This window comes from Merops nubicus, unplaced genomic scaffold (assembly GCF_000691845.1).
Source record: "Merops nubicus isolate BGI_N331 unplaced genomic scaffold, ASM69184v1 scaffold24721, whole genome shotgun sequence".
In the NCBI taxonomy this organism is placed as follows: Eukaryota; Metazoa; Chordata; class Aves; order Coraciiformes; family Meropidae; genus Merops; species Merops nubicus.
The window spans coordinates 85,948-113,749 of NW_008590692.1; the positions used below are offsets into that span (position 1 = coordinate 85,948).

The 27,802-nt window shown below is 38.5% G+C and overlaps 1 protein-coding gene across 1 annotated transcript in view; it reads right to left on the reverse strand.

The window, feature by feature from the left end:
• The window catches only part of KIAA1109 (KIAA1109 ortholog), a 105,907-nt gene extending 85,902 nt beyond the window's left edge, over positions 1-20,005 (reverse strand). Inside the window, exons 1-10 of the mRNA XM_008950048.1 lie at positions 19,909-20,005; positions 16,178-16,294; positions 14,282-14,360; positions 13,538-13,602; positions 8,386-8,572; positions 7,154-7,235; positions 6,336-6,529; positions 3,460-3,539; positions 2,161-2,311; positions 61-217 (exon numbers count right to left, since the gene is read on the reverse strand). Coding sequence (XP_008948296.1) covers positions 61-217; positions 2,161-2,311; positions 3,460-3,539; positions 6,336-6,529; positions 7,154-7,235; positions 8,386-8,572; positions 13,538-13,602; positions 14,282-14,360; positions 16,178-16,294; positions 19,909-20,005 — 1,209 coding nt within the window. The remainder of the gene's footprint in view (positions 1-60; positions 218-2,160; positions 2,312-3,459; positions 3,540-6,335; positions 6,530-7,153; positions 7,236-8,385; positions 8,573-13,537; positions 13,603-14,281; positions 14,361-16,177; positions 16,295-19,908) is intronic.
• Between the last annotated feature and the right edge of the window lie 7,797 nt (positions 20,006-27,802).

Below are 27,802 nucleotides of genomic sequence, written 5' to 3' on the forward strand. Positions count from 1 at the left end.
CCAAAGCACAGTGTAATAATAGTAGAGAAGTTATTTTCCAGATAAGTTTTCATTAATTACCCTATTTTTGGTAAAAAGCAAATCAATGGTGGCATCTGCAATAATATTCATCCGCAGTTCAAAAGCAAGAATCTGTCTTGGTTTCCCAGGCTGAGCAATTTCTGAGACTTTCATAACTTGGTAGTCTGGTGGGAAGAAAAACTTCCACAGGCAATCCCTAGGGGCAGGGGGGGAGGGGGAAAAAAAAAAGAAAAGTTGTTTTGATTCACAGAAGAAATATATGTATTTCTAAATATTTACACAACTGTTTGATTCACTTAGTTTCTAGGTAGTTGAGTCTTTAGACAACAACTGAATGTGATATGAAAGAATTGTTTGTTTAAAGACTTCATCATGGGAGCCTTCCAACTCATTACTGAAATGTCCAAAAGTTGCAATGACAAGAAGTAAATTTTGGATAAACACCATAAATGGACAGACCATAAATGATTTAGCACAAAAATATGTTAATTCAGATGTCAAACAAGCTATGTTTTTCTTCTTACTCTTAATCTTCAGTTTACAAATCTGCTACAAAAACATAGTAGGAAGTAACCTGTTTATGCATCACTTTGTGCATAAATAATTGATGTCATGCCCAGGAATAAACAAATACAAAACTTTAGGACCTCAGAATGGGTGTGAAATAAAGCCTACATTTCTACAGGCTTACGCTTGAACGTGCAACCACATAAAGGAAAAGCCACAGTGTGGAAGCACAGACAGCATAGCTTATGTAGGTGTCAAGGTGGTGGAATTAAGTTTTTAAGGGAGGGTAGCAGTTTCCTGCACCCAGCACCTGACCACCATAGCAGCTTAAAAGTTAACAGCCCTCCCCAACCCCCCCAAGAAATACACACCAAAAAAATACCCCTCCACACACCACAAAACCCAAGCTAAGTCAGGAAATCCAACAACAAACCCCCCCCAAACACCACACACAAAATCCTGAGGAAACCCAGGATTTTACTGCATGACATGTTAAAGATAAGTATTTGTAGAAGCCCTTATATGAACTGAGAGTACAAAGTCCACAGAACTCCTACAAATCTGTACTTCTAAAATCAATCAGAAGATTGAATCAATCAGAAGAAAATGTTCAGGCATTTCCCAAAATTCTACCTTCTATCCATGGCACAATGCAGAAGTGTTCCTGGGTATGTATCTAAGAACCCTATGCACTCTGCTGGGCACTGAACTGCCTTCTGCCTAGCCAGTTAAAATTATAAAAAGCACAGCATCATAGTGCAAGCTTTCTTGGTAGTATTAAAATTATCATTAATGATTCACTGACTTCATGTTCCTAGCAAAGCTCTGTTCTGGAAATTGGCATTTTCTCTTAAATTCTCTAAGATACTGTCATAACTAATGACTACTCTTTGGTCTGCCATCCTCACACTCCTATGAGACAGTTAATCATAACAGTTTCACAGGAGAATTAATGGAGGCCAAAAGAAGTATCAATCTGTAATTAATGGGGGGAAGAAGGGAAAGTGCTGATTATGTCACTTTTACTTAATAGTGCTCTACTCTCTAAACAATACTATTGTCTCCACCAGAAATATTCATGTGCAAAATATGAAGGGCTAAGTGAAGAACAGAAGTAGAACACTGGCCTAATATTTTGTCACTAAATTATCTACATGATAAATATTTTGGAGACTGCATCAAGCAGTTGACTTGCCAAAGCAGGCATAAATGAGTCTCCTCTCATTATTAGCATAGTCAGATTTGTACTTCCATAAAATTTTCTCATCAATATGCAGTGTATTCCCATCCATGAGCTAATAAGAGCTTCACAAGTCTAAATGTAAACAATTCAAAGGTTAACCCTTAGGTATGTAACACTTGAAAAACAGTAAAACTACTTTATTCAAAAAACAGGGACATAATTTAATAATAAAAATTATTTGAGCAATCCTAATTTTGGAAGGCCAAATAGATAAACAGCAATGAATTTACTCATCTTAAACCACTGTGGCAGGACTCTTCTTTTAGACTGCTTTGCCTACCCCTCACCAATCAGAATTCTGAGCCCTCACACCCTGCAAACTTCAGTATCTACTACTATTGAGAAAATGTCCTACAGATCAAAACTAAAGATGTAAGTCATGGTAATACCTTTGCCTATCAGCCCAAGGTCCATAGTTGAAGTCTGTTCCTTTTCCACAAACAATGTCCAGACCCCAACAGGGTGGCAGATCCTGCAATTTGCTGTCTTCGTTGTTTGCTTCTTCATCATTACTTTCCTCCATCTCCTCTGGTACAAGGCCTATAGTACATAATAAAATAAACAGATTATTAAAGGAAGCTGCTTCAAATTAGCATGAAAAACGTTTGCTAAGCACAAGACAATTAAAAAGTCCTGTTGTCAGTTTTGAGGCCACTACAGTACATAAATATCAAGGCATAATTCATTGCAGACTCCCAGTGGAAGAGTAAGAAGTTGATCAAAAATCCTCGGGATTTTCTGAGTGCTGCTCACCGATGTCAGTGACTGCTGACATACACAGTAGTTTGATCTCTTAAGCATGCTTTTTACCAATACAGGCTTTCAAACATTCACATTCAGCTCTGTATCCTGCTTAAAAAACAAGTCTTGAAACAAAGATTAACTTCAAATCATTTCTACAGGCAATGCAAGGAAATTAAAAGGAAGACTTGCTACAGTAGACCCAGAGTTACTAGTAAAAATTCAAGCAGTCATTCAGCAATTATCGGAAATTGCCAGCTCTCCTACACCAGTATACATCATTACTGAATGTGTTACCTTTCTTCAGGATTCAGGCAACAGTTTGAGTGGAATCAGGGCAAAAGCTTTTTCAAACCAAAACCACTCCATTAAAGCAACGTGGCAATATAATTTTTTTCTATTTTATTTGAAGTGAAAAAGACAGACACTACAATATTCAGAAATTGATACAAGAAATTAGCTTCCCAAAAACCCCTGCAGTTATTGAATATAAATTGTCCCCACTCCTGAAATACTTTTGGAAACTTATATCATTTAAGTTTACAGCTTGAAACATAACTTGTTTCAAGGGTAAATATCAAGATTAACTGCTACCATGTTGCATATAGACTTGCAGAAGACACTGCTAACAGGCTACCTACCTCTATAGAAAGCTACTCACTGATAAAAAGATTAAATTTAATTCCCTTCTAAACAGGGAACATGTGAACTCTCTCCCATTTGTTTCAGTGGAAATTTTTTTCATTTGCAGAAAAAAATAACTTAGGAACTTAAAAGCATTCGTAAGTGTATTTATGAATGCGTTTATTGGCTCCAAAACATTACACTAACTCCTCTGGCATAGAGATTTTTCAGCATTAAAAAAAAGTAGAAAGTGTTTATTTAATGGTCTGTACGTGCTAGACAAATAGCATTCAAATTTTATCTTTGTATTTAACTGAAGGTACCTGGTTCATCCATATAGTAATAGATATCAACATCATTGGACTGCATTACAACAAAGCCTTCTCCCATCAGCCTTGGTGGCCTGTAATGAAAAAGAGTGCAATGACAAAGGTTAAAAAAACAGGAACAATATTTATTAATTCAATTAATTGAAAATGCAATAGATTAAGCATAATGGAAGAGATCACACAGGTCAAGCTCCCTCCTAGCTTGCAAGCAGTATGTGTTGAACCATGGAAACATCAGTCACACTGTATCTCTATCAAGCAAGGCAACAGTGGAGATAGAGCACATGTAGTACTCCTCCAGGAAGATTTTGCAGGTAAGACTCAAGTTTGATGCTAACCCAATATACCAACTCCATGCATCTATACTGGTCTTGCCAGCGGCCTGACTGCAGGCTGCCCACAAGAGCCACAGACAATCTTATCTACAAGGCATGGCTGTTACCACAGTACCAGAAGGGTGAGCAGAACAGACAGAAGTCCCTGGGTCACACCACAGCCTGTCCCAACACAGCAGTTCATAAACTAAATTTTCCAATGCAGGTTGTAACTTCAGCCCCTCTGTCCCCCTGTCACGCTGCGACTCCTGGTCTGTCTGCTACCTCAGGCTGAACAAGCTTCTCAACGTGGACACTCTGAATATTCCAGTCTATGGGGTCTCAAGTCTCCTACAAAAAAGGCAGCTATCATTGCTAGGCCATGTCTGCCATGATTTGCAAATATACTCAGTCATTATGTTGTTGTTAAAGTAACTTAAAAATTTAGGTAACTCAAGCATGAAGATCCCAGTTTCCTCTCCACAAAGACATTTCTCAGGTATTATAAACCACAGCTAACTACCAAAGTTTTAATGTTTCTTTCCATCAAGAGTTCCTTTGTCCTTGTCCTATATCGTTCTTTCACCTGCTAATTGTTTTCTTCCTAAAATAGCACTCTAAACCAAAGGGACAAGACACCTCCAGTAATTAGACCATTAGTCAAAAAAAAAAAAGGAAGAAAAAAGGCTATTATTTAATAACATTTCCCTCAATATAAAATGATTTAAGTGATAAAACTAATACATGAAACACAATTCCTAATACTACTTAGTATATTACAATCCCTTTCTTCCAGTTTTACCACGGAATATTACATTTTATAGTAGCATTATTATAATGTGAAAAATCTATTTTTGCTGCTTAAGACATTTTCGCTGCTTTTCACCCGGTTTCATAAATTGTCACCTCCTAACAAAAAAAAAAGAAGATTCCAAACAACAGAAATACACGGTCTAAGAGTGTGACTTGTCAGAAGCATATTGCCTGTTTTACTTGGTCTGCTTTACCCAGCACTTTTTTTTCCTTGGGTTTTGGAGGATCTATTTGCAAAAAGTAATAGAGGCATTGAGATGTTTGCCTGTAGTGTAATATGACAGCTTTCAAGATGGGTGTTTGGTGTTTGTATTGATTAGTCACTCTGTTACAAATTTCATCACCTCACTTAGCTGGTTTTTATACTTGCTTTGCCTGCAGGAATTTCTGAGAGTTAAGACACTCAGCTTAATTTTTAAGCCAAAGATGCATAAGAGGACAGGCGCTAAAGATTCAAATATTCCCAGTTTCCTGCGAACTGGGTCATTTGTTAAATCTACCCAGTAAATTAGGGCACATGTTTTCTGCACACATGCCATCCCTCAGCCATCAGGAGCTGTAGGGATGGTAACAGCATAAAAAACCAGAAAATACTTAGCGGAAGCAGAAGAAACAGATAATAATTGGAGTGTCTTAATCCTATTTTGTTTTAATCTTATTTGTTTTCAATATTAATTGGAGAAATTTCCTTTGTCGTCATGTTGGAAGAGTAAGATTCTGTACACATCCACATAATGTTCTTTGAAAATACAGAATCATAGAATTGTTTAGGTTGGAAAAGACTAAGATCATCAAGTCCAACCATTAACGTATGAAGGCACATCACAGACAGCAGTATTGGGCTGATACAAAAGAAAATAAGATACAGTCAAATGATGCACCAAACACTAACTCCAAACGTCATAATTCATTCTCTGGATGTTCATGCTTGAGAGGCATAAAACAGGTATAACCATTTTACACAAACTCATCCACACAGTTGTCCAATAGATATATATATTTTTGTTGAGCAAATAATGCCTGTGAAAGACTTCAGCAATTTAGCAGTTTTGTCCAAATTATCTTTTGAATAGATAACATTGTAAGTATTAAATAAGATAATGCGGAAAATACTAAAATGTTCATAATATATCAGTCAAGAATGTTAATATTGTATGCATACAAATATCTTGCTGGTTAAAGTGTAATAAAAATAGAATCCTAGTGTCAAATCATTTCCTGAAAGCACCCTTTCTTTTCACTTGCTACCATTCAGTTTCTTAAAACTGCATAACCCTGCTTATGTGGAATACACAGAGGTAAATCTGCCTTCAAATGATAACGTGATTTCTACTACAGCAAGTATCCCGCAGCTTTTGCCCGTTTAAAAACAAAATATTTTCCAAACAATATGTGAATCAGCTCTGCAGATGTCAACACCTTAACCTCCCATTTATCCTAGAAATGTACTAGTGTCAAAGCCTGCGTACAGCCTGAGTGAAGGGAAATCAAAGCTGAGTAAAGGATATTGATCACAGAACAGAACACTTCAAAAATAATCCACAACGAGACAGAAAACTGTATTTCTCTAGAAATAAAATAGTTTAAAAGATCTAACATCTAAAGCCTTAACACTGGTAAAAACACCAGCCGTCTAAATACAGGAAGAAAAACAGACTCACAAAAACACAACCAACATTATTTTCTTTGTTTTCTTAAAATAAAGGATAGAATAATGTGGAAACAAAGAAACCCAAAACTTACTCATCATTTTGAAGACCAACATATCTTGGACTCGGAACCAGCATAACTCTAACATTTTCCAATTTTCCTTTCACAATGTGCATAAACTGATCCAGGTGGCTGGAAGGTGGCTTTGTGGTGTAGGTCAGGAAAGCATCATCAAAGTTAATGCAAAGCGTCTGCGGTTGATAATGATTCCCAAATGCCAACCGACCCTAAATCAAAAAGAAAACCCAAGTACTCACTACAGATTGCTCTTTCACATATCTATAATTACCTGTAATAATGCAGTTCGACCAGCCATATGCAAACAAGGACTGTGGACAAAAATCCTGGCCATATTCTGTGCCTATATGAAACTACTACTTTGTACATTAAATTCCCAGTGTTCCTATCATCTCAATAAGTTTTCTTGATTTTTTGGGGAGGCAACAACTTTTAATTTGGATATTTGTACACATTCTTTAAAAGATGCAGGGGAAAAAAAGAAAAAAGAGAAAAGAAAAAAAAGAAAAAACCAAACCCAAAACACCACTCAAAAACCCAACATACAACATGTCATACAACACCCATTACCAGGCTAATTAATTGGTGACATTCTTGAGATGATTACAAGTCCCAGACACAAGTATTTCCCACAACAGAGAACACAACCATGTTTCAACGGGCATTGGCAGGATTTGTGACTGTGTTAGGGGAGCGCTTGTATTGTGACTTTAAAACTTCTTTAGAGTACGAAGGAGAACAAAAATGCAAAAAGAATGTATGACAAAAATAAATGGCAAGCCCCATTTTTAGGCATATGCTAATGAATAGTTCCACTCAGTCTTTTCACTTACCGTGCTCACATTGACTTTAATGACTGGAATAAGTGATCTCCATGAAGAAGAAGGGTCTTGAGATTCTGTTTTTACTTTAACACTATGGGGAAAGAAAAGGGGATTTATTATTTTGTCTTTTCTGCAGAAGAACAAACCACCATTTTCTTCTAGGGGTCTTCATTGCACACAGGGGTGTCTCCTGTAAGGGACTTGCTAGCAGACTACTCCACAAAGTGGAAGAATAGCAGGAAGCACACGCAGCTACACCTTAGGTGCTGGTAGAAAACAAGCATGCCATGTTTTAATGCAGAGCAATAGTTAAATAAATCTTCCTCACAGGAACTTGGTATGTTCTAAATAGTGCTGGTTAGGTGTGGGAGTTTTCATTTCCCCAAGACATGTTCTCCCCAGAGCATAAGTCCTTCCTGCACCTGTCAATAAGGGTGTAAGATGAAAACATGAAGAGGCTAGCTCAGAGGCACAGCCCTTACCCAACTTCAGGACCACCACAGCATCCTGCAGCTGCCCATTACCTAATTTAGTAACACATACTGTGCTGGTCAGCAGCAGCAGAAGGATCAAGTCTCATTAGACCTTCTCTGCTCCTGACAATAAATCAGTCTGGTGTGATTCTGCCCAAAAAGAGGCTTATTACTGAGCATCTGACTACACCATACATAGGCCATGTAGAAGAACTCCTTATAGACTCACACCATATTTTCTGGGGTACCCCAAAAAGAGGAATAAAATAAGAAAAGGTTTGTGTAGCTATACAGAAACACCACCCCACTAAAAAGACAACTGGCGAAATCAGCCCAAGTTTAAAGCTCAAAAACCAGTGAGTCTTCCCAACACCTACAGCTAGAACAGAGGTAGATCCTCACATTTTGTCTACTCAATGTCTTGAGCAGCTATTGCTTTACTGAGCAATATCGCTATTATTCTGCAAGCATAATCCTCTTCAACACATGCTCCCTTTCCACATCGTAGTTCAAACAGATTTTTCAATCTGTCTCTATTCATTAAACAAGGAGTGTTTGGTTTGTTTGGCTGTGATTTTTAATTATTATGCTAGGAAGTCTGAGGAAAGGAAAAAGATTTAGACCGTCAGGCTTGTCAGTGCAATTTCTCTCTCAGCCGCTCTTCAACCATTCGGCCTCCAGAGCATATGTTAACAAAACATTACCCAATTAGTTCAGCACTTTGCAGAACAAAGCATCAACAAAATAGCAAAATGAATAATAATTTACCTTTCTAGATCAGTGTGTGTTCTCTGCCTCCCGTTTACTTGTGCTTTTTCGTCATCTTTCTTTGCTGGAATTATCGTAGGATCCAAGCCAAATAGTTCCTGAAGTTGTCCATAAAGCTCAGAACGGTTGTACACATGAAATTCAAAGTCGTTCACCATAATATACAGTCGTGTTTCCGCCTTTGGATCTGAACAAACAGTAGGAAAAGAGTTGCTAATACTATTCCAACATTCCTTTACAATATTGACAGTTTTTCAAGTATGCACATTTTGCAAAACCCATCTACACGGTCGTGAACAGCTGCTAAAGGACATATTAAAAAGCAGTAGAAAAACTCCACAAAATAATTACATCGTTCCAAGCACATCAGTAAAACTTACCAAATGAGACAGCTGGATGCAAAATAAAAAACTTTAAAGGCATTTTACCCTTAGGTCACAATCCAAAAATAAATCCAGGCAGGAGCTACACCAAGTGTTATATATGAGGTCAAAAAAACCCTCATTTACCAATAAACAATAAAAAACTTTCTTGATGTACAGCACAGAAGCCTCCATGCCAGCTTCTGCCTTTCACACAGATACCAGCACTTGAGACCAATTCAGTCTCAAAAACCAAATGGTTTTCTAGCCAAGGTCTGTAGTACAGCGGGCCTGAACTGGGGAAAAGCTTTCTTTGGCAGAGAAACAGAAAAGACCAATATGCAGCCTTAACAAGAAACTCAGTTTGCACAATCAGTCAACCTCTTCACAAATTTAAAGTTTTAACAGTTACATCAGCTTGACTCTCTGATACTTAAAAACTAGTTTAACACCTGCTGATTGCATACAGACCTGACACACTTTGACATACTTTTGCCTCAGATAGTATGACCTAATTATGGAGTTAATGTGAAGAAAAAGCTCACACAATTTCCCCCTAATTACCCAGTTGAAAGAGTGCCCATTACACATTCACTCCAGAGACCTGAGCTGCTCTAAAACCTGATCTGGCCTTTCTAAGTCAAACCAACTTTTGGAGGCTGAAGCAGCAACGGTTATTACAGCGGTCCCCAATCTGGAACTCGGGGGGTACAAAGTGAAGGCAACCTTTCCCACAGCCATGAGGTGAGAGTGAACGCCGCTGCCATCGTGGTCAGGATCAAGAGAAGACATGCAGCAGCCCAAGACCCAAAGCTTAGAGACACCTGCTTTGTTAAACTGACCCTCCTTGCTAACAAACTCATCTGTCCCCTGACATCACACATCTACACAGCACTGTCCCAACAACAGCAACCCAGCTTTCATCCCTCACAGCTAAATAATCAGAAATTTCCATACTCTTAAAAAAAAAAGTAAATGTGTGCTAAGTCTCCAGAACCCAGTGACATCACAGTTTTCTGGAACAGGAGACAGAAAAGTTAATGAGCCAGCTTCAGTTCCTTCCTGTTTTCATAAGAGCACTGTCAAATCCATTTGTTGGTAATGTCAACTTGCATCAACAAGATATAAGCAAAGGATGACATGGACAAAGATCAGGATGCACAATTGTTCACCTGGGAGATCTCAGTATCATCCAGAACACAAATAAATGCAATTTTTCAATTCCTAGGGGCAAGCATTAGACTTCATTAACTAAATGAAATAATATGTAGCAATTAATTTCTTTAAAGTGGATTTAAAAAGACAGCCATGTCTTTTTCCTAATAGCAAGATCTGGCCTCCACACACCAATTTGGTTGCCTAGGACAATTTTGGAAAAGAAAAAAAAATGGCAAGGAAAAAGAGAAAGGCATATTTGAATGTCATATAGCTAAATGATTCAAAGAAGAATACACATAGGTCATGTAAAAGTAACTACCGCCTTGACAGCAAAATGCTGAAGTTTTATCAACATTTGCTGGAATCAAGGTGACTAATATAGCCAAGGTTTTGACATTTGCTTCCTACAAAGTTTAATCAAAATGTATTATTTATTTAAATGTTCATATGTCACCTACCCAAACAATTCAACATAAATATACCCACTAAATAAAGCCTAACGGGAACATGAAACAAGTGACTCCTGCCAATAAAGAGAGGAACTATCTCTCAAAACAGCATTCCCCTTCAAAAAGTACCTCACAAACCACAACAGAGTTTTACAGCATGAAAACTGATAAACTGCCATGGCACCCAAGCCAAGACATAGGGTGTGCCCTATTCACAATACAATCCTCCAACTTTTGTTCCTAAATCAAGTTACATACAAAACCTGCTCTCAAGTCCCAGTACAGTTTCAAGTTAACAGTCGAGGCAGGAAGACAATCCACATTCTTGATTTTTCCTATCAAGTTCTTTCAACATTGGTATGACATGCCTAGTACAAGCATAGCACCACGATGAAAAGAGATTGCACCTGCTAGGTCGAACCCAGGAACTTCCAAAAAACCACAGCAGGAACTACAACTTTAGTGCAGGTTATCAATAATCAGTATGCAGCCTGCTTGTGGGTCAGACCATCGCTTGCACAAGGAACTGTGATTAAGTCTTTATGAGAAGCATCCTTAAACTCCAGTACAACCCAAGCCTTACAGCAACATTTACTTTAGATGGCAGTGGGCAGGCATACAACACATCAACCTTGATAGGTCAGTCTTCCTCTTCTCAAAAGAATGGAAAAGCTAACATATTCCACAGGCATGTGGAACAATGCTGAATTTTTCTTACCAACAGGAGTAACAACCTGGAAGCTGAAGTTACATGAAGTTACAACACAATTTCTAGCATTAAAACAAATTTTACTTTGGCATACCTTATTGAACATGTCAAGAACATTGCTTAATATTGTTTAAAGACACTTATTTCCCTTCCAGGGTAAACTTTACAACTTGTATGACGGGGTTGTATGAAAATTGAAGCCCTTCTGCTTCTAAAACCTCTGAATAGACCAATGAATTTCTAATCATTCTCCTGCCACAAGATCAGTGAGAAATATATGAGTCCATACTACCTTCAGCACATCCCTGACACATACAAGCTTCATGCAGATTTGAACAGACAAAGATAACTGTTAAGAAACTTAAAGTGGCCCCATGCTGAAGTTCAGCTCCTTGTGTACAATTGCAACGATTCTTGGCCTTGACAATCTTATCACTGGAAAATGGATTATCAATTACAGCCCTTTACCAAAGAGGTGATGTCAAGGACACCTGAAATGACCTGAGAGGGAGTGCCCACAGTAAAGTCACAAGTATTTCAGGATCCTTCACTAACCTCCCCTTTGTACACAAAAAAAAAAAAAAATCCTCCTTTATAACTCTAAAGATCTCTCAGAAGAAAACAGAATGAGGTCACTTTATTTCTACACTAACAGGACATTAAGTTTATCACCACTATTAAAATCCCACTCCTGTTGCATTTAACATTATTGTTATGAGCACCTTGCACTTCAGTTGCAGAAATTAAAAACAAAAAGCCACAACACTCAGAAACTAATTATTACTGCTTATATCTAAGTCTTCATAACATGTATTTTTTCCAAGCAAAAATATTTAAGGTTTTTTTTTTTTTTCTTGTAAAAATCTTGTGGGAACAAAACATCAATTTTTAAGATGCAATTTTGTGATTTGGTCAAGTACAGGTATTTCTGCTGTGATTGAGAAGATGAAAAATTATTGGAAAGAATATATTATAATAAGAATCACTGAGGATTTTATGTTTTCATCTAAAGTAAAAAAATGAAAGCATTTCTACTAAGAATTAAAAATATTATGTGAGCAAGGTTATTTTCCTAGGAAAAGGAAAAATTATTTAAGAGAGTATTTTATCCATGTTACTTTGTTGTCAGACCTATACACCTCTGACCTCCTTGGTTACTTGGACTATTTGTCCACTAATTATGCAGTCTTAAATGCCAGCGGAAATAGTTAAAGCCTTGCAATACTGCCCAGCAGAAATACCACCACAAAAAACAGACACATCTCTCTTTATTGCATTAAGTTCAGATCATTTTTTTTAATTCTGTGAGACACTAGAGAAATGTATTTTAACTAGCAGAAGAAGAAAATTCTACAAAAACCTGTTGGACAATAACCTGTGGTTGGAAAAATCTAATTATCTCTAAGACTAGCTTTCACTTTTTGATTTAGGCTTCTTATAGTATAAAGAACTTGAATTTTGTCCTGTCACCTTAGAGCTTCATAATGTCTCAATTTAAAGAAGCAAGCACCTCTAATTCCTATCACTATACTGAACAGTGTCTTCTATTTACCTGCATAACCTCTACACAGTCCTCTACCACTGCTGAGCTGGTACTGACAAAGCAACAGCTGTACAAGCTTGCTGACAATTCTAAGAGGCCACCATCAGAGGTGGCTTCCAAAAAGGAGATAGATGGGGTGGGGGGGGGGGGAAAAAAAAAAGGACAAAGTCCTCTAACAGCAAACTGACCATCTCAATCAGTGCTCTCCTCAGCTGTAGTGAGATGCCATTTCTGGACCTCCTTGAACTAGCAAGGGAGCTGTGATGCTTCAAAAGTCAAGAGTGGCAGGACCTGAGACTCATTCAGCTAGACTCTAATCCTATAAATGACTAAGCACAGATCACTAGGCTGATTATGTTTTCTCACAGTATTTCCCACAGATAAAATTATCTCTTGCATCTGGTGTTAATTGTTCTTCATCCAGAGATAAGGAAGAAAAATAAGTGAATTTTTCATTCTTCCCCACTTCTACAACCACAGATGTCATTGAGACACGGGGTTATCAAATATTAAAGAACATCCCCTACTGTAACACTTCTGCTAAAACACTGGCAGCCCATCACTAAAATTTGAAAATTAAAATCACTTCCAGAGCATAAGAAGTCTCCATTTATCATAGTTATAAGCTTCAATATAGGGTCAATTATTTGTAAACTACAGCTAACAAAGGCTACTATTAAGGGTAATGATTTATCTTAAGAAAGGTTCAAGTCTCTGATAATAAACCCTCCATTTATTTCATTGTGATGTTCTCATCTACTAACACAAATCAACCCATTTTAAGAATCCATACCTTCTGATGATTGTTGCACATATTTCAGGTAGGAATCAACAAATCAATTACATCGGTGCAACTGTGCAAAGGAAGTATTTTGCTGCAGGCTGCCTGTAAGCATAAACTTTAACTTTGAAAGCTTTTTGAGAAACTTACCATGCTGTTTCTGCTTAGGGTTATACATCTTCCACCAACGAAATATGATAAATCCATCTTGAATTCTAAATCAAATAAATCAGAGAAAACAGAAGTTAAGAGAGCAATAAGCCAAAATCCTCTGTGCAGCTGCACAAACTGTTGCCTTACACAGTGCAGAGGTCTGTAGTTGCAGTAGGGTACAACACTAAAGCACAAAGCATTACAGCATAAAACATACAGGATAATATTATATAATCACTGCATTAGCTGGAATTTGTAAAAAAACCAACATATTCACTGCCTTCTCAAGGCTTTCCAAATACAACAGTAAGAATCAAAATTACATAGTCTCTGCCGGTGTGTGGTTCATAAAACTAATTATTCTGAATTCCAGTAAATAAATTTAAACTACTCTTACATTACATTACATTCATTACAAAATGAATCTTCTGGACTTAGGAGCAAGGTCATGAGGGAGTGAAAGACATTAATGAACCAAGAGTTCCCATTCCAACTCTAAAATGTTTTCTTTCTCAGATAATAAGGACAACTAGAATCTTGACCAGTACTCACTTCACAGCAAATGAGCTAACAAGAATCTAAGAATGTTTAAATCCTGCAAAAGAGTCAGTTCACTTCTAACATTTATAGATATATTTGTGGCTCGTTTGTAAGAACGTGTTTTGATACATGTTATGTAGACATGTACATTTACTGCCCATGAAATCACCGTGTAGAAGAGTGACCCCTGGAAGCCTGTACCTGATAGACATGTCTTCTGTGATGAAGTAGATTTCACGAACCATGATTTTTCCAGACAGCACAGAGAATGAGAAGGAACCTAGTGTGAAAAGAAGTGTTTATCAGGCATTAGCCTAAAATTGTTGATGTTTTATTTCCTGAAGAGGAAGAACATGGTAGGCAATTATCTCGAAGGGGTTTACTGGGTATCTTGAGTATTCCCTTTGAAAACACACCAACTTTCAGGACAGAAGGGAAGTTAGGAGATTCAAAACACATCAGACAAAATATAAACAACTGTAAAAGGTGCTGGGTTTGGCACCACCCAAAAACAGAGCCAAACCCTGAGACACACCAGTTGCTCAGGAATGTTCATGTGCCTTCTGAAGTTTGTGAAAAGAGTTAGGAAAGCCATGTAAAACATGTGTAGTACCAAGCCACTCTATGCAAGTCTGTAATTAGAGGAAATAATGATTCATGGCTAAATTTTTCAAATTTTAAATGGCTATGAAGTTGTCAGTCCGATTATTATGACAAATTGTGTTTACAGCAGGAAGGATTAAAAAGCATGAAAAGAGCAGCAGGTAATGCAATAGCCTGTATTTTTCCTAAGGCTTTTCACCTCATCCACAGAAAGTTAAGTAAATCATGATTTGTTTTTAAAAAAAAAAAAAAAAATCAACATTAATTGATTGAAGCCAAGCTGTAAATTATGGGATTTAATTAATGTTATGTTCTTCTTACTGATTAAGCTCATAAAGAACACCATATATTTGGCCAGCTATGTCCAGCTGTCTTTACTTAATAGCAATTTCACAGAGAAATTTTAATAAAAGCCCATAGATCAGGTGCAGCAGCCAATAAGTATCTCATCTCTATTGCTGTTCAAAAAGTTGGATTTGAAGATGGTTTGGATTACAGTTCTTAAATTCTTGAGGACATAAGCAAATTACTGCAAGGGTCTCTTTGGCAGGCTGGTATGGGTAGACTGTTTTTTTTTTTAAATTTTCACTACGTTTATGATCAATAGTTGCAGAAGAAGTCTAGAACTGAAGTCATGGTCACTCTGGGAAGCAGACAGGAAGGCATGGAAGAGTAATTGAAAGAAAATTAAAAGTGCAGTCTGAGCTAGGTTGTGGGATACAGCCCTCTGTGACTCAGCATCAGATATTTTTGTAATGTGGGTGAGTGCCCAAGTGATTTGTACTGACCTGTTTTATTCAAAAATGTTTTAAAATATATATCAAAAAAAAGTTAATGGCAGTATAAATTCTACATATCAGAGTCCCAGTATGGATTAGCATGATTAGTTCTGACAGTTTATTTAGAAAGCAAGGACACTGCCATAACAGGGAGCTGAGGCTTGAGACTCCACTGGGCCCTTCTGAGCCACCCCAGCAGTTCCTACCCTACTTCAGATGCCACAAAACCCACCTCAAACATACAGGAGAGTGGGAAGCTGCACCCCGTAACACCAAATTACGAGGCAAATTCAGAAGTGGCTTAGGCAGGTTCCATGGGGGATTGAGGTCAATCTTCTCCTTTTAGGACACTAACCATTATGAATACAGGGCTTTGAAAGAGGGGTAATGGAGAAATGCACACATTTTAAGTATATAAAGGATACAGACTAAACAGAAAAAAAGTCAACTCTACTAAAAATTTTAAAATATTGTCAAGTTAACTTTAATATAAAATGAGAGACTTCACTGAAAGGGAGGATGTTTTTTCTACCTACACCAAGAATCTTCCCTTAAAGCATGATATTGAACTTCTTTCTTCTTAAATTAAACCCAGATGATAATTTTCAAATTACTGTAATAAGGGAACACTTTGATTTTAATTTGAGGTTTTAGCAAACTGAGGTATAATAAAAAGCAGTAGATAAATAGCAGCATTAGAGTAATGATAACTTACCAATGTGGATGTAGCCATGTTTATATAATCTGTTAAGAACCAATGTTAAAATGAGTCCAATGTTCCGGGAATTATAATAAGTTAGGTAGATAATCCATCCACAAGACAATATTGTTGCTGTTGAAAGATTAAAATGAATTAAAATATTTTTTGAAGTATGCTGACCTAGATAAAAGCCTTACCTATTAAGACCGTGAAGCACAAGAATGTTATGTTCTTCCTACACTCCAAAAAAATGTGGAACTGATAGGACATTTTAAAAGGTCTTTTCAGAAATATGGTGTAAGAAGGATGTAAAGAAATGGGGAGAAATAAAGAAGGGGAAATGGGAAATTCAGAAAAGTTTAGATTCTCCACTGCTCTTCCATCCCCCAATATAAAAAAAAAAGTCTTCCTGAGGAAGGAAAAGGCAATACACATTTTATACAGGCAATACACATTTCATTGCATCCCTTATCACCCAAGAAGTTAAATTTCATAGATCAAATCATAACACGCACTATCCCACATGACCACTTATTTCTAAACCCCCCAAAAAAGAACCACAACAGAAGTCATAGTACATTCCTTCTCCAAACCATGAAATCCAACTGAAATTTCTAGTCTTTTGTATCTTAACGCAGGAAGCAACATTATCACATTTGAAACAGTTTCCTAAGTTGTTGTATCCTGAGAGAAAGGTACCAGCCCTGGGGTTAGCAAAAGTCTGTCAGCAGTTCAAGCATGGAATTTGATAGGAAACAAGGAAATAGCAATCAACTGAGAAACATGCTTAGAAAAAAAAAAAAAAATTAGGTCTGCTAATCCCCAAAGTAATTTTTACTTTAGTTGATTAAGAGCTAGTAACCTATTTCTAGCTACAAGGGTTCTTAACGCTTCCAGAAGGACAAACCCAGAAGGAATGGGACTGCCAGGGAACCGACTAGCTCTAACTCACTTCACTGATAATTACCATTCTGTTTCTTCCAAAGGAGAGGAGGCAGGAAAGCAATTTTTGTATTTGAGGTATCTTTACTCGTTGTACTAACTGAACTTTGTAACAAGTTTTTCATTTACGTACACATGTCATACTCAGACTCATGATTTATTGTGCCTTTTACGGGAAAGCTGAAGGGCAGAAAGGCCTATGGGTACAATGTCTTCACTCTGAAAAGAGTTCAGATGATTACTCAAAAAAAAACCAACTTAAAAACCTCACAAAACCACCAACACAACCTTTCACTGTCCCTTAATTTGTTTTGGAGTGGGAAGTTCCACGCTACCTTGTAACGACTCCTGTGCTTTGTTGAAAGGTGAGGAGAAAGTAAAGAGAAAGACTTGCATGATTTTGCCTTTTCCTTACTGGAAAACTGATCCAGTGTGGCCAAAATCCAAGCAGCTCATACAGCCAGGCAGGTAAGCTGCTTGTTGTGTAAAACCAATCAGTTCTGTGTGGGTGATGACATGGGAACGAGGCAGGAAGGGTTAAAGCTACACCCCAGGAAAGAAGCTGCTCTTGGCAGCCACTGAGGACACACTGCAGGGCCAGCGTCCTCCTCTCCTCACTCTCACAGGAGTCAGCTGCTCACTGCAGGGAGAAAGGTCTCACTGAAAGGGTCCCATTCCAGTAATAAAACAATTTGAGATTAAGGTTCAACTAGACAATTAACTTCTAGATACCTAAAGCCAAGAAGGTTCCCTCTTAAGGTGACATATACTGAGAAAAATCAGCACACTTGTGCCATTTCCAGGCAGTACCATCCTAAGTCCACTGGCTTTACCACTAGTCTTACCTCCACCACAAATAGAAGCCTTTTCTTTTCCCTCACCAAATTTTAGTCTCCACTACTACGTGATGGATCCCATAAACTCTATTTATCTCATCATCATATTCTGGGCTTTAAAAGCCTCTCCACTAAAACTACATTTTGAAAACTTTTACTGCATGTGATTTTTAGATTTTTTTCTACAATTATGCAACAGCTATTTGAGGGGCATATTAATTTCTGGAATTCATAGCCTCTTTTAATGGGATCAATAGCTGCTTCAGGATTCATGAGAAGAAACTACTGACTTTTTTTTGTTCTCTGGTAACAGGAAGACATAGGCCAGCAGATGAAAGCCAAAGAGGAATGGCTGATCGAAAGCAGGGCAGTTAATAAATATTACTTTAATATTTTTCTATCCAAACATCGTAATAACAGAAGGCTACCCAGCTTTTTCTGTTCTGTCATGGTTTCTAGACTACCAGGTGGTTTCCTCCAGTTGAAGAGATTAGCAGCTCCCCCAAACTGAATAATCGTATACAGGTCATTCTGCCCGCAGAAAAAGGGGATGGGCTGTATTACTTCTTGAAGTTTCACACACCCTTCAGTGAAACCAAAATTGGTAAGTTTAATATATTCAAGCAAATGAGAAAGCTAAGCAAGGCTTTTGGTTTGAATTATAGCTGTTACATGGAACTGCTTATATTCTACATCATTTCCAAGTAGAATTACTAATAGTTTGCTCCAAGAATCAAGTGGAGAGAGGGAAAACTGGAGAAAGACAATTTTTTAGGCAGCAGTTTGATACTCCTATTTTTTAGTGAAAGATGTGACTATCCCTAAGCTCAAGTCAAAGCTTCCAGAGACTAATTTTTCAGATCTCTTCTGCATCTGTTCCACATTTTATGGTGAGCAACTATCAGCATGGTGACTTACCTTCTTTTCCCCTTGATTACACTTCGAATTTTATGTTGACTATGAACTCTCCATGTCAACATATTAAAAGTTAAATAAATAGCACTCAGAAAGCACCCTCAGCTAATTTGCCTATTGTCCTTTTAATTCAGTTTGGCCTACCAAAAAACGAATTCTAGTCAACAGCCAGCAGACATCCTTTAACTTCCCAGAAGTAAAAAAAACCAAGCATTTTTCCTGGTTTGCCCCTTACTCCAGATCTAAGAATCCAGGCTGAAAAGCAGCATTTTCTTCTTCAGAAAAGTCCAAATTCATCACACACTTCTAGCACTCTCATCTGGACCTGAACACAACTTAATTTTTATTTTGCTATCACTGTTCATAGATTCAGAAAATAAAAGTACCTACACAAATATAAACAATAGCACTAGTGTTATAAAAAAAAAAAAATAGCATACCTAAATCAGGCACATGGACAAAACCAGCCCATGACTAGGATAGTTTAGCTTCAAGGCTTATTGTGGCACACAATTTAGTGTAGAATTTATGTCATTAAACACAACAGTCTTTATGTCACTATTCAAACTACACCATATTAAATGGCAGATATGTACATATTGGTATAACAAAGTTATTGCACCTGCCTGTCATGTGCTACAATGTTAATCCTCTGTTACAGTATTACAATTAATCACCAGCTTAGTGATTAGTTTTGGTGTTAGAAAAAAAAACAAACCACTTATTTCATGGACAAAAGTTCTCACTGAGTTCTTATTTTGCAGAATCACAGTTGTAGAGCATCATCCTTTGCACCCTGCATTTGTCACCCAAGTGTTGCAGCATAATTAGTGTTGGAAATGGTTCCACATTTTTTTCTTTTCTCAATAACTTAAGTAGCATTGACATACCTCACTCAGCAGCTGTATGAGAAGTAAAAATATATTTGCAATGTTTTCATGTAATTTGGAAAGAAACTGGATACCAGTACACCAATGTTTAGAAAAGTACATTTAAAAGTACACACCAAAAATAAAATCAACCTTTAAGCAAAATGCAATAGATTCACCTTACCTACTAACAGCCAAACAACATTGGAGTCATGTTCTGTTAGGAAGTCTTCTAACTGTGTGATACTTGGGACAAAACTATCATTTTTTCTTTGATCCATTGCTAAGCTGTTTTTGCATCAGCGCCTATAGAACTGAAGGAGAAAAACAAAATGAGTAATAAGCACAGCACAGTTTGGAGAAAATGGAGTACGTACCATGTTAGATTATCTCTAACATTTTGATGGAATATGAATTTACTTGGTTTATTCCTTCAATAATACCCTCATGATTCTCAACTAGAGCTCTTTCACTTAGAGCTCCAGAACCACTTCCACTCATCCCTGCTGCAACAAACAGCATGTCCAGGCACACGGCTCCCTAAAACTGATTACAGACCAACAGAATGCCAGAACACACGCTCCAAGTGTAGCACACTGAATGCCCTATACAGCATGTAATAGCAAATAAATTCCTAAAACTCTTGTATCATAGCAGTAAGTCAAAAGGTAACTGAATACACAAGGAGAAATGAGTCTGTATTAAGCCTTCCAACATTCAAAAATGGAATATGAGACAACATGTGGCCAAACCTCCTGCCCCCATGGGACAAAGGCCAAAGCAAGAGCTATGGAAAACTCCCACCACCTCCTAATCCCCTGTGTCCATTAGTTCTGTTGCTTTAGGAGGGATTTGCATCACTGTATAAAAAGTGACTACACAGTATCTCTCTTACAGAGCAGAAAACCAGTCCTGATCTTACACACTTACTCAAACCACCCATAAAACACCGTGCAACTGGGTTGTATCAATTAAGAGTGATTAACAGGGAGTAGCTCAACCCAGTAATATCTGTAATTACACAGCAGTATTCTACTTGCTTCAGTTTCATTTCATGTCTTCTCCCCTGGATGTTATCTGTCAAGCCTTCTTAAAGGAAAATAAGCACTAATTCTGCTTTTTTTGTAATTTTTAAAGCACCTCCTAGCTCCTGGCAGCCTGTCTTCCTGTCAGTATTCAACCCTCGAAAAAAAAAAGAAATGAGTAGACTTTATTTCCTTTCTTTATGAAGTCTCCAATGCTCCCCATCAAGTGCTCTAGAAGAAGAAAACTACACAACGTTGGTAAGGCTTCAGTTTTTGAACTGCCTAGCATCTTTGGAACAGTTGGTATTTAGAAGTGTTAGCAATAAAACTAATAATTTATCGGTTTTCCTGTTATATCCATACTACCTCTCACTATTATAACCTGAAAACAAAATACAGAAGGAGAACTGGAAAAAAACCCTGCCTTTAATGCCCTTGTTTCTCCCTTACATTTGGGTAAATACAGTAGGTTGAACTAAGAGCCTGTGAGCGGTCCCAAGACCAGGTGCTAACAATTTGTTCACTATCTCTTTTGTAAGAACAAATAGAATGGGGAGGAGAAAAGATGAAAGAAATAAATAGAAAGAAGCAAACAATAAAAACTCCAACACCAAAACACCAGCGGTTGCTTCCAGCAGTGATGATAAAGAAGCTACTAACTTAGCTCCCTTACAAAGAGAGACAATAAGACACACATACACGCACTTTAAAAAAGAAGCCCTTGTCTTAGACGGGACTTTACAATGGCAAATTAAACCACATAAGAGCACGGTGATTTGCTTTAAGACATTCACAACACATTAATAAACCCCCCACGTCCACTGAGAGAGTTGGGGCTGTTCAGTCTGGAGAGGAGAAGGCTCCAAGGTGACCTTATTGTGGCCTTCCAGTATCTTAGGGGGGCCTACAAGAAAGTGGGGAGGGACTTTTTAGGATATCGAGTAACAACAGGACTAGGGGGACTGGGGCAAAGCTGGAAGTGGGCAGATTCAGGCTGGATGTGAGGAAGAAGTTCTTCCCCATGAGAGTGGTGAGACCCTGGAATGGGCTGCCCAGGGAGGGGGTTGAGGCCCCATCCCTGGGGGTCTTTAAGGCCAGGCTGGAGGAGGCTCTGGGCAGCCTGATCTAGTGGGGAGTGTCCCTCCTCATGGCAGAGGGGTTGGAACTGGGTGATCCTTGTGCTCCCTTCCAACCCTGCCAGATTCTGATTCTGTTTTTGCAGAGGACTTAGTAGTGTTGGCTTGATGGTTGGACTTGATGATCTTGGAGGTCTCTTCTAACCTAAAGGATTCTATGATTCTAACTCGGATTGCCAACTGGATGATGCCTCTGAAAGCCTTTAACCCATGACTGACAGGGTAACTGGAGAAACCAAAATCAACACCTCCAGCATAAAAGAAGAAAGAACTTGTCTCTCTTTCTTAACAGTAGAGAACCAGTTCACTCCTTTGTGATCAAGACCACCATGGAAGTCCTGTTAGTTGGCGAGGACTGCCTATCACCTTAATGAACACCACCACCATTCAACGCCTCAAGAACACAACCTGGGGCTTTTTCCTAAAAAAAAAAAAAAAACCAGAGTTACATGACACTGAGACAGGACACTAAATACCATTATGCTCTACACAGGATTGTGGTTAGACGACTCATAGACTGCAAGTCATTATATCCTGACACTTAGTTCCTTTTAAAAAGACAGTGTTCATAACTCTTCGTCATAGCCCTAAATGGGATATCCTTGGATGTTCTCTGGAATACATTTGCTCTTTGCATGCAAATAAAGTTGGGAATCCCCCATCGATCATAATCATAATGTGTCAATAAATAATTTTAGAGCTCCACAGCTGATCCCTTAACAACTTATCCCGCTGATTTTTAAGGTTTTTTTATGGTTTTGTGTTTGGTCTGGGGGTTTTGGGTTTGGTGTGGGTTTTTTTTGTTTGGTTGGAGTTTGTCGTTTTGTTTTGTTAGGGCACCTTTTGCCCTTGATCAAGTCACCCAAGGAAGAAAATGATGGCAATGAAAGTGTAACCACCCAGAAACAGGCAGCTGCAACACCTGCACTAGATGTGGGCTCTCAGCATGAGTTTCAAAGGAAGCAGGTGATTAACCCACTTAGATTCTGAAGCAATTTTGGCCATATGAATTAGTGTCATAGGAAGGAGATCCAGGCAGAGATTTCAGCAGTACACATTGTTTACAATGTCTTTGTGTATTGATACAGCATGGAGGACAGAGAGGCAGGATCTGGATCATCATGGGAATGAAGAGATGTAGTCTTTTCAGGACAGATATCACCTATTTTCAGTAACCAGCTTTTCTTTCTGTTGACAGTCCCACAACTATGTGCCTTCATCTTCCATGCCCTACATACTGTACCCGTAGGTTTAAATCATGCACACCTCAGCTGCCTGCACTTATCCACCCTCTGTTACATCTCCTCCTGTGGGCAAAATTACTTTGCAATTGGGCAAAACATTAACTGCTGCACTCTTCAGGCACACAGCCCCACAGGTTGATGAGCCTGTAATTTACAGTCACACTGCTACTGTATTCTTCTGAAGTAACAGTACGAGAAGGATAAGACCTAAGTCTGGGTGGAAAATTAAGTATTACCAATATTGCTAACACAAGAAAGAAAATGTACAAAGATGAACAGAAACCCTGAACTTCTTGTTTACCTCTCTGCATTTAGTTATGGTATTTGCTCAAGGTCTCTACTGTTCTGTGAGGATGTGCTCAGTTAACGTGCTGGAATACAGTCCAAAACCATGCCAAGTGTTTTGGTTTATGTGCCTTCTCCCCCATTTTTTTTAGCATATCTTCCCTACTCAGTATGTCACTTTGGGCTCACATTTACCACGTACCACATTAACACATACAAAACGTGTTGGCTTTCTCCTGGGAGGACAGGAGAAGGGGAAGATTCGGTGGCACTGGAGTGGCAGAACCCCAGTACTGCTATTTGTCTTCACAGCAGTTGTTTAAGGCTTTATGTAGTCTTTCTCCTGCAGACAAGATCTCCAAACAATGAGACAAAAAGGCCAAATCCTTTATTTATGATGCCCAAACTGAAATAACTGGGGCCTGCTTTTCAGGTTGTATATGTTTAGAGCATCAGCATGTTGAAAGCAGATGGGCCTGGCTGGAAGATGTGAGAGTTGGATGTTGCTGTGGATTTGCTCCTCCTGCTCAGACAGGCTTTTTTTGCAGCAGGAACACACACTTAACAGACTTTAAAAAAAAAAATTAATTACTTGTGTCACACATTAATCTGTTTTTCTCAGTACAAAAAGATGCAAGGGATGTTCAAATCCTGGGGGGATGTACTTCATTACCAGCCTTCTTCCAGTATTCCAAACTCAATTCAATTTTCACAGCAAATATTCTATCCCTTAAAAGTCAAATACTGAAAAGCAGATACTTGAAATCTTTATAAACACGCTTCAATCACATCAAGGATAGAACCTAGTTTTAACCTCAGCCTGATACATTAACACTTAACACCGAGAACAAACCTCTGTTTGAACAAAGTCATTAAAAATTAACAGAAAGCATGCATATATTAAAGAGCTGAGAGGGGGGGAAAAAAAAAAAAAAAAAACAAACCAGAAGCCTAGTCACCAAGTTCCTGGTCATCAGAGTGCAGTTGCTTGGCAGAGGCATCCCCAGCCTTGGGAGCAATGACCCACCTGTAAAATGTCTGCACTGCACCTATAGCTAAGGGTGAAGGCAGAAGATCCTTTATTCCATGCCCAAAAGCATTTGGGTAGTGTGGGTCTTGGGCTGCTGTGTAAGAAAAGGAGAAAGAAAGAAATGTCTTGTTTACCACATTCCTTTGTAAAACTCTTCTGACACGCCTTGTGGAAACAGCTGAATAAAACTGGTATCCAAAGGGTGAGAAAAAAAAACTAGCATTCCATGATATTGAGAAGAAACAGTTTTATAGGGTTTTGAAGCAGGTAGGGAAATGATGGACACTGCCAATCACCTTATTATTACTAGAATTCATCGGGGGAATCAACTAGGAGCTTAGACTTGTCAGACATACTCCTCAGATCTTCACAGAAATCAAGGGCTTACTGCATATATGTTAATCGATGTTAAGTATCACTGAAGATATTCAGCTCCCAACTTCTACAGCAACTAGAAGACAGTGGAGTCGCAATTACACCCAAAATGACACATTAAACAACAGGAAGTAAATCCTCCTAGTCTAAGTAACTTAACATCGATAATATGCCTGAATGCTTCACATCTTCTTTAAAGGGGCCATACCCACAGCCATTCCTTTGAGAAAAGGAAAGAGAAAGCATTTTTGTGTGCTGTCTTTCTTTCAAGGGGTCTCCAGCAGCAGCTGCTATGGAATCACAGCTTTAGATAATTAAATTACACCAGAGAGGAGCCTTACAAACCTGAACACAACTCGACTGAATTTTTCTCTGAAGGTACGGTGACATTGTCAGCACCCAGATGCACATCAGGCACATTTCACAAAACAAAAAGCTGCCAACCTTGGCATCTTTCCCAAAACACTCCAGGCTAGGTCCAATGACTTCAGGCCCATCCCAGCACAGCTTAGGAAGCTCAGCTGCTGTTTAATCAACTAGCAAGGGAAAAAGGAAGGAAGAGAAGGGAAGTTGTTCTCAAAAAACACATGTACACAAAAACTAAGCTAAGTGACAGCACCCACACAGCAATTCTGTCATCTGACATTGTACTGGCTTCCTATCTTACATCAAACTAAAGGTTACCAGTTGTTCTTTTTTTAAGAAAAGAACTAAGATTCAGGTCTATTTTCCTCACCCACCCCTACTGCTTGAAGTAATAATAGCAGTAAACTGTAAAAAAACTAAAATACTGCACTAATTATACTAATGAAATCTTGCTACAACCTCCAGTGGAAACAGTTGAACTAAAACCAGAGCATAGAACAGAGTCACACTGAGTTAAATCCAAGTGTGGACAGCTCAAGTTAAATATTATTTACTAATGTGAACTACTGTACTGCAAATTAAGTGTTTACTTAAAAAAAATTAAATCAAAGTTTATTCAAAGGATCTGTAACACATAAAAATCATTCATACAGCAGCCTGCATGATGAGATTTATTTTACAGAAACCACCAAAGAAGCATCTACAATAAAAGAAATTAATAAAATACTTAACCACCTTCTGAAAGCAGCAAGAAAAAGCAGAAGAATCTAGTATCTACTGATTCAGTGTCCAAAACAGCAAAAGTGATATATTTTTATTTTTAGTAGCACAGAACATGAGTTTTAATACAGAAGACATCAAAGACAAGCCCCCATCATAGCAACCAACAGACAGCACACCCTGCATCACTCAGTTGACAGCCTAGGAATGCCTAACCAAACTTTGGATGACTTTTCATTGAATTTTAGATTGCCACCCAGGCTTCAAACCCAAAAAACTCCCAACAACAGAACCTAAAGGTTCATAACAGCAGAAATAAATAAGAACTTCCTTCATGCACGTTCTCCATTTAGAAGTAAAAAAAAAATACTCCTCTTTGGGGCTGGTCTCAAAAAGGAAATTACTTCCCCCGCTTTTTTTTGGTTTGAACTGCAGTATTTTACCTCTGAAATACTCCATGAAATTGAGTCTTCTACACCTCACATACAAATTTTCCCACAAGTACTTCCTCTAAATTTCTCCTCTGACATGCCACCACAATTTGGAGAAAGGGACAAAACTGCCACAAATCAAACCGAAAATCAAGTCTTGTGGCTACATATACCATCACACTTAAGCAAACTACACAGAAGTCTTCGTTAGTGACTGCCTCAGTTGGCACTCAACCCAAAGATTTTGGCACAGCAACAAGTGCAATGAGAAATTCTGGGAGAAGCTCCTAAGAGAAGATAGTGTATCTCACCACCACTGTAAACACAGGATCTCTCTGCAGAGTCCTAAGGAAGAGGAGTAAACTCTGGCCTATTTCCCACAGGATAAGATTATGCAAAAGGGCAATTATCAACGAGCAGCTGATGCACATTTCACATGCCAAAGTCCTCTAACAGCCTAACCCAAGAGGGGCAAGTTACTTTAGTTTGCTTCCCATGAGGATGAGAGCTCGCCAATCAACCCAAGAAGACTCACCACTACCCAAACCTACTCATGCATGAAAGCTGCCAGATTGTGCAAATTCAGGCCACGACCTGACACCCCTCACTGTGCACTTAGAGCTGACTAATCCGCCCTTAAAACTGTTTCTAACAAACGACTGTTTGAATAACCTATTAACATACTTTTACAAAGAAGAGGACTATTCCCCCTTACACTCCAGTTTTTCTTCTCAGTTGCCAAAATACCTAGCCTAATTCTTTATCAGGTCATTACATTCTGTACATAAAAATTCCATACAAATACAATTTCAAAGTGCAAGAAAAGTAGAATTAACTCTTTAAATTTCACAACAGAACTCCCATGAGAAGATGTAAAGAGATACATCTGTTGCAGCAAGCTCTCAATTTTGAAAGTTTTTACAAAGTTTGGTGAAGGTTGCTGTGTTTTAAGATGGGAAATAAATCCAGGTGTAGATTAGGACTTGGATGTTGGCTATATGTTAATCTTTAGAACACACCTCCACTGTATGAAGTTGTTAGAGCATACACGCTGATAAATCACACCAGAATTTTTATTGACATTGTGAAGCGCAGGCACGTTGCCTTCACAGCTGCAGGCACCTCTAAAAGCAGCAGCGTTTTGTGGTAAATAGTGAAGCGGGGTTAAAGACTCCGGGGAGCACAGGCTCTGTCAGGGACCGTCCTTCCCGGGCTAGGGAAGAGCAAAACTTTCCTTACAGGCCGAGCACAACTGGAAGCACCTGAATCCCCGTCCTCTGCCCCTACAGCCCTTCCGCACGCTGTTAACCTACAAAAAAAATATGCGAACGGAGGAAAAAAAAATAACAAAACAACCAAACCACGAACACGTAAGAGCGGGGGAGCTCCCACGGCAGGCGGCGGTGCCGGTAACACAACGCCCCAATGGGCGGAACGCCGGCACCGGCGGAGGCCCGCACCCGCCC